The sequence below is a fragment of the Pecten maximus genome, chromosome 15 (genome assembly GCF_902652985.1).
Source record: "Pecten maximus chromosome 15, xPecMax1.1, whole genome shotgun sequence".
Classification (NCBI taxonomy): domain Eukaryota; kingdom Metazoa; phylum Mollusca; class Bivalvia; order Pectinida; family Pectinidae; genus Pecten; species Pecten maximus.
In genome coordinates, this window is record NC_047029.1 from 21,701,076 (window position 1) to 21,709,447 (window position 8,372).

Genomic DNA, 8,372 nt, shown 5'->3' on the forward strand with positions numbered 1-8,372 from the left:
CATAATTTAAGTTTCTATTTGTTTTCTTTCTAGCAACAAATCACCAATAGGACTTCACAATTTTGATTTCGAGTTCGAAGTCGCAGGAAATAAATTAAACGCAAAAGACAGTATCATGAACTTGCCTGATATCTTTATTGCATGCTGCACAGCAAAGTTTATCTGATTCACTTAATTACATAGACATGTTTTACCATATCAAGTCAGATTGTCTGTTTTATGCAGAAGATGGAGTGGCGGAAGGATTAGGAATATGGAAGAAGTGGGCCAATTCCTGCAACCTGTCAATGGAACGAAAAACATTCAATTAGGAACAAAGCAATCCGACACATTTTATCATTATCAATTTTATTTAATCATTTGCATGCTATATATATATAGTCTTTTCTTAATTTGGAAATCCACTTCTAACTGTTTTTCCAATAGGTTCTAATGTATTTGGAATACAAATTAATTTTGCGAGAAGATTGCAATTTGATTGTAATGTGTTTTTAAAACATATTTCAAAACTAACTTGAAAATATTTGTATGACAAGTTGAAGCAGAAATCGAAGGGAACTTACGAATGGCAACTGAGAGGGCAAACTTGGTGAGAAAGGACGTTGATGGTGCCTGTAAACTGTGTGTCTACGAGGTGGTTACACTCTTTTTCACAATCAACTTCCCTATTGTCAGACCCCAGATCGTCAACTAAATCTGTAACTAGCAGTTTGAGCTCATCTGCGTGGAATATATTCACTGAAACAGAACAAAAAAATGTGTGATATATGTATACAGTTATATATATTTAACACTGGTTGTTCTTTTTTGCAAGGACATGCCAAAAAACCTCATCAATGAAATGAGGGTTCATTTAACCTTGATCAACTTTTTTGATGCTGTATGTATGTGGTGTAAATATGAATTAAATCAGTCTCGAGGCTAGATATATCTCTGGCACAATATTTGCTGCTTCAAAAGTAGTCAATTGTGACGTTTGACCTGAAACTATAATCGATGACTACCATAATATATAATCAGATGTAGACGGTGATGATGTGAATATTAGCTATATCTGTCCATGGTTTCATGAGATATCTTGTCACAAGAATTTCATTTAACAGTAGACGAGTGTGGCATTTGACCTTTAACCTTTAAATATAATACTTTGGTTCGATGCTACCGTGTGAACATAAACTAAATCTGTCCAAGAGGTCAAGAGATATATCGTGTAAGCGATCTTATCACAAACGCAAGCACGGACGCACACACCTTTACAGACACACACCTTAACAGACACACACCTTAACAGATATACACCTTAACAGACACACTCCTTAACAGACACACACCTTAACAGACACACACCTTAACAGACACACTCCTTAACATACACACCTTAACAGACATACACCTTAACAGACACACACCTTTACAGACATACACCTTAACAGACACACACCTTAACAGTCACACTCCTTTACAGACATACACAGTGACGCAGAAATAGATTGATGACTGTATCCCATTCTTATTAAAAGTCGACTTACACTTTAAATTGTTAATTCTCCCATTGTCGATGAACGGATCGAGAAACATAGTAACGAAAAATCACAGATAAGATTTGCGTTGATTTACTTACAGAGACTGTTCACAAATGGATTGACAGCCTTTTTATGTGGTGCTGACATGACCAAGGGCAGTGCGAGAACGAGAAAAAGGGCCAACTTCATGATGAATCTTGGAGTTAACAGACTAGTCAACTGCAGGGAAGAATAGATGAGCGATATTGCAATAATGACATGGCTGAAACAACACGAGTTATAACTAATACATTTGTATACATTAATATATTTTGATCCATTCAAATCTGCAAAATAAGCCGTAAAAATACGTAAAATGGAACTAGATATATAACATAAAAACCAATAAAACGTAAACAGCTGGCGTGTTCACTATATGCGAGTATTTTTTATAGCGTGTTAGATAAACTAAAGACTGAAAATCATTCAATAATCATGATTTTACAACAAATAAAGGCATAAAAATAATTTGCGATAGAAAAGGTCGTATCATACGTGTAGATGTAATTATATATCACCAAACTCAAAGTCACGGCCCTTATTCACGAAGCCATTTCATACTGAAACTTCAATTTTGTACTCGATCCAACTTTTTGTAAATAATAAAAAGCGATTCAAAAAACATATAAGCATCGAAAATAATATCACTCTTGAAGTCATTTCTTCACATTATAGATTAACTGATATTAAATCAAACATCATATTTATCACCAAAAGTATTTTTGTCCGAGCGCAAAATGTGTATTTGAGCGTGAATACGTTTTCTTGAATCCGGGCCAAGGTTCCAAAAACTTCACCAGGTAACTAAGACACAATACTAGTAACAAAGAAATTCCGAGCTTACCAATGGAGGTGTTTGAAGAGATGTAGGTCGAGTGAACACCTTTGTGTGGTTTATATAGGTTTATGCCATATATGATAAAACACACCCACTGAAAAATGACAGCTGACAAAGACGTCAATATTTCCCTTATCATTCCAAATTGTTTCTTAGACACGTTTGACCTTTCTTTGTTAAAAAGCAATCATGATATATTTGAAATATGAAATTCTGAATATAACAAGCGGGCATCATATTTTTTACATTAAAGCAAATGTTACTGTTTTAGGTTCAATTAATTCCGAAAGCATGTCTCCTAAATTGGCCAAACTGCAAGGCGGTATTACAAATCATGTCAATGTTATAGAAGCTTAGATGATAATGTTTAAACAAAATGAAATGATTTAATATTATACCTGTAATATGATCAAATAAAAAAAAAACACAATCCCAAATCAGTAACCATTACACATTTTACGATTGCGTACATTTCATGTAATATGTTATTTGGGTACCTGATCATTTCTTTTATCAAATTTTTAAGTCATTTTCCCTGCAAGTTTACGATCAAATTTACAGGTTTTGTTTTTTAGATGTCATTAAGAATACAAAATGTCATCGGCCGGTATAGATGGAAATATCTAAGCATACACTCGCACAACCTTTGGGCAGAAGAGAAGAGGTTATGGAATCGACAAGAGAAATATCATTTGATCAGATGAATTATTACGTATTATTTATTAACTTACATAGGGAGGTATGCTTTCTTTTAAAACAACAGGGCATGTAAATGTATGTAGCTTCGGTAGGGAGATAGTTTACAGATGAAAGATAAAACCCTTTGTTAAACAGAGGACGGGCTCTGAGTAGGAAACCATTCGAAGCATTGTATTAATGCAAATATTTTCAATAATTGTTTTTTATTTAACATTGTTGATTTAGAAGACAGTATGAAGAGCATATCATTTATCAATACAAATATATTATAAACCGGGATCGATAGCGTCTCGAATAATAATAATTCATGCTTTACTTGCAAAGAAAAGTATACTGAACATAATACAGTCACGAAAATCCATTACGGTTTTTTTCAAGCAGAAGGCCTTGTCTGTACATAATGAACTTTTGATGTGTTTATAATGCCGACGCTTTTTCCTTCATTTCGTTTAAGATTATATTAAGGAAGTTGATACGCGAGATTCGAATTTGAATTCACGTTACTTAGTACATATTTATAAATTTAATCTGCCTGCAGTTGAACACATTCTGAAAACAAAACAGCTTTAAATAACAGGTTCAGTGATGTCATCAATATCGGAAGATACAGGTTATACTAAGGTTTTTGTTAAAGTCACAAAAATGACATAATTGTTATGGCGCTGAAAAATGTACCGATATAGTCGAAATTAGCTGGTCTTTTGGGGAAATAATTGTCAGCTTGTGAATACTCTCATCCGTTACGAGGTACATATAATCTTACGCCCGTGTCAACGCGATATGGTATTCATTTAGTTGTTCGTTAATAGGTTGCTTACCTAAAGATTCATGACATATCTAAAGATTAAACTCGTTTCAGGACTTTCATTTTACATGTAAATTAACACTTATGTTCTTGTTATACCATGTATATTTGTACCGCTTACTTACACTTAATAAGCATTAAAAACATGTCTGTTAAGAATTGATTCATGAATATATATTCTGTACTCCGGTTTATATTTATTAGGAGACTTATCTGGGCATTATTGTAATCGACGATATAAATTCAAATTCATCCGTTAGAACATAACAGCTGCAGTATTTTCATAGATTACTCACGCAGTATTCCATTACAAATGCAGACAGGATTTTGAAATTAATTGAGTCTATGTATGCTATATTCTTTAAGAAAACGTATGTATAACACATTTTATAACACATCTCCTTGCTTCGTTTAAGTAAAACATACCTGGATGGTAGTTATGTTTAAAGCATGTGAGTATATACATGTAACCCGTATAAAGGCGTCATAAGATTTTGATTTAGCCATTTCATCAAGATGTACTATGCTTCGGTATGAAATACATATCATACGATTATATTCTTCATGATGGATCAATTCAAAATAATATTATAAGGATCCTTAAATTCGAAAGGTACTGGCTACTTTAGTTACAGGTTAGACTGACTTTCTTCTGTTTAAATATCGTAAATTTGTATATTTATTATTTGGGTTTAACACGCCTTCAACAAGATGCCTGCTAAAAGCATAGACAAAATATGTTTAAGGTGTGGTAAGTAATTTGTAAAATCAAGTAAAACGTAGAAAACCAATTGAACAACACTTTTTAGTTCGCTTTAGATTATACAGCAGCATGACTTTCTTTTCATTTTTGGTCATATGTTATTGTCATGACGTTGTAATCTCTTTCAATCTTGCTGAAATACTGCTTTACTGTATTTAAAATATACTCATGTAATCGACCTGTTATCCAATGAATTTTATATGTCGCTAGTGAAGTAAACCCTTGAGCGTTTTTGATAAAATATTGATTGTGACGTCATAACATGGACAATGGTGTTCGATGAAGTGCTCAATATTTTTAAATACCGACTGATGTGTTATGTTATACCAAGTATCTGAACTGTTTCGATTTGATGTGATATTTTATTAATATTGTCTCGTACTTTTCATTAGCCTGGACGCGCAAACATTCGTTCATTAAAACCAGGTATGAAATTAAAACTCATTGGATATCCTATCTGTTAAATAAACAATCGAAAGTGGAATATTATCTTGTATCTGATTTAATTTCTAAAAAGAAATCTTTTTTATCTTCAGCTAAGTCGAAGTTTAGGTACGAATGTATCGGAGACTTTTAATCAGATCAACGACCTGACACGAGATTTTATCGGTCAGGGCGCTTATCAAGTAGGTTTATTTTGGATATTAAGATAAGACTTGTTCAGTTTAGTATGTCACAAAGTGATGATTCAAACAGTTTAAATATTAAGTAAAGAGTACAGTAGTTTCTGCTAAAATCTGTACGATTAACAACAGTTGACGTTGCTAAACTGCTTTAAATTCAGTTTAGATAACCATTTTCTATGCTTGAAAACTTGTTTATATATATCTTTGAAGATTGGGTATGTTGACGTTTTTTGCAAAATATAAAAGGTGTTTTGTCAAGTTGTCCTCAAAAATAAATTATTGAAAATACGCTTAGGATAAATCTGTACAATGATCTGTGTACTGCCCATAGCCGACAGACGATGACGAAGACAGATACTGATGTCAATTGCTTTATTCCTCAATATCCGAACAACGTAAAAAAAAACTACAACAGAATTAACAAAGACTGTCTGACCACAATGTACATCAATTGTGAACAATAAATTGGAGTTATAACTGTTTCAGTATTAACTTAGCACTATGAAAACAAATTCACATCAATAGCTTACAACTGGTCAATATCAATTAACAACCTGACTTTCGCTTAAAACTACAAAAAAAGCATGATAACTTATAATTAACTGACATTTTGGCATTATAAAATTACGTCATGATGGCTCCAGGATTAAGAGTCCAAACATCTGTGTTAATCATGCATTATACCTCAAAGTGACCCACTGCAGATAACATAATCTTAATTAACTACATTTTTCTACAATAATATTACATGCTGATCTATGCAAACCAAACTTAAGTATAAATTGTCCGACACTGATAAAATAATTAAACTTGTAATTTAACAATACAGCATACCTGTATTTAATCTACTTTACTAGCTGGTGTCCATACAGACAACCAAACTATTCATAGCAATAAGCTTCATTTAAGAAATAATTAACGATGATTCGTGTATTATTGCAGGATATGCAACGAGGACGAGGGGATATTTTGCAATTAAATTAATAACGAAGGCCGCAGGCCTGAGTTATTAATTAAAATTGCAAAATATCCGAGTCCGCGTTGTATATCCTGCAACAATACACGAGTCAAAGTTGATTATTTCTATTCTACCATGTACTGTTTAGTTCTGAGATCGACCTCTTTCTAATAGAAAAACAGCAAAGAAACCCCGGGAAAACCTTGTAATTTATTTCTTGAGTATTGTATTATTTGTTGATGAAATATACATGCAATACAGTACTAAGATCAAGAGTATCGATCATATGGCATTGATTTTGAAAATTAAAAAAAAAAGGATAAAAAAAAAATAGAAAAAAGGGGGGCCTCCGTAGGATTCGAACTCGCGTCGTGATAAAAATATATTCAAAGACTAACCCATTAGCCCACTCGGCTATAGTAACCTTTTATGAAACCGGTGAATATTAGATATTTAAAATTGTAACAGCCGTGACTCACGACCGTGTATTATTGGCACGAGCGTGGGTTATTGGAAAATAATACATGGTTTTAAACCAATCAAAACTGGCGTTACATAGCAAACATGGTAGAATATCATATAACCCAATCAAAACTGGCGTTACATAGCAAACATGGTAGAATATCATATAACCCGACACTACATCATAACAATACACTAATTCGAGTTGTCTCCCCTTCCATGTTTGTGTCAATACAATTTTGCAATTGACAGCCTATGCTTAAATATATATAACATATGTTATAGCTACCTAAACTCTATATATATAAGGTATCATACATGCACCATTCCACTTATCTACGAGGAATGCAAAATTTAAACAAAATTGTCAATGAGCAATTTCACTTTAAATCATACACGGTCTTCATCAAGTAATGTAATACTGATTGGCATATGCATGGGACAAATACACACTTTAAAACTTACAATAATGGTATTTGCGTTTCCCTTGATGAAAAATCAAGGTATCACACCACTAAACTTAATTTTCTAATATTAAAAAATATCGATCCGGTACAATCTGTATTTTCGTAGACTTCCACCCCGGCCGTCTTGTCATTGTTTTGTTCTGTTTAAAATGGTTTTCATATTAACACCAGGTTAAGATATTTGACGACCGGTCGTAGACGACTTTAGCTGCTATGGTAAATACATGGTAGGTATATAGTCCACAAACCAGCGACCTAACACCTTATTTGTATATCGTATTACAAAAAAAAAAACAATCAAAATAGTTTCATCAAGTTTTCTCAACAACAATTGGTATCAGCAGGATTTTACTAATATGCTGTATAGTATTGATGCGTCAAGGAGTGTTCTGTGTTTCTTTAAATTATATATATTCCTTTCATATGAGCTTATTTTTGTTAAATATAATATGAAGGTTCTATGTACGTAAAAATATAATAGCTCACAATTATTTAAAAAAAAAACAAACATTGGTAAATCGAGAGAATGTTTGATCACTACCCTGTGTAAATATTGTGTTTCAGATTATACTTTGCCCTGCAGGTACGCCGTAAGAATTGTACCTGCTGCCCCATTGCATGATCGTGGGAGGCGACTAAATTTGGGGCCTTATCCTTTCTCTTCTTTCTTAACAACTTTCGTCTTCCTAATGTCTGCTTTGACAATGCCTCACTTTTGGCCTTTAGTTGAGCGTTCGCTGCTGTGAGGACGGCCTTTGGTTCTGTCCTCTAGCCGAGACATACCAAAGTCTTTAAAAATGATAGTTGCTACTCCTGCTTAGCGCTCAGCATATTTGGAGTGGGAACGACTGGTTCGCCCGTTGTCAGTATAATGTGACCGGGTGGGGTGTGCTGCTGGGTGTCTTCGGCAGTATGCTTCAGTGAGGTAGCACTATAAATCGGCAAAAGTTCCGGCCTATCACAAGGAGACTTAACACGAACATACCGCAGCCTCCGAAAACACACATACGCACTCACCACACGCATGTATGTTGCACGCACGGGAGGCCGTCCTTAAATGACCTTAGCTATTAATAGGACGTTAAACAAAATAAACTAAACCAAACTAAACTAAACTTCGGATTATTCTACCAGTCTTGCAGTTGTTCCCCTTTCGCTGCTTGTCAGTAACTTGCCTATTAGATCATTTTCG

The 8,372-nt window shown here is 33.7% G+C and overlaps 1 protein-coding gene across 1 annotated transcript; it reads right to left on the bottom strand.

Moving 5' to 3' along the window:
• Positions 1-113: 113 nt before the first annotated feature.
• Positions 114-2,431, bottom strand: LOC117343997. The gene is made up of 4 exons (XM_033906590.1): positions 2,407-2,431; positions 1,622-1,742; positions 564-738; positions 114-281 (listed from the first exon to the last, which is right to left on the bottom strand). Exons 2-4 carry the CDS (start codon positions 1,710-1,712, stop codon positions 218-220), a joined length of 330 nt encoding a protein of 109 aa, XP_033762481.1. The 5' UTR covers positions 1,713-1,742; positions 2,407-2,431; the 3' UTR covers positions 114-217.
• Between the last annotated feature and the right edge of the window lie 5,941 nt (positions 2,432-8,372).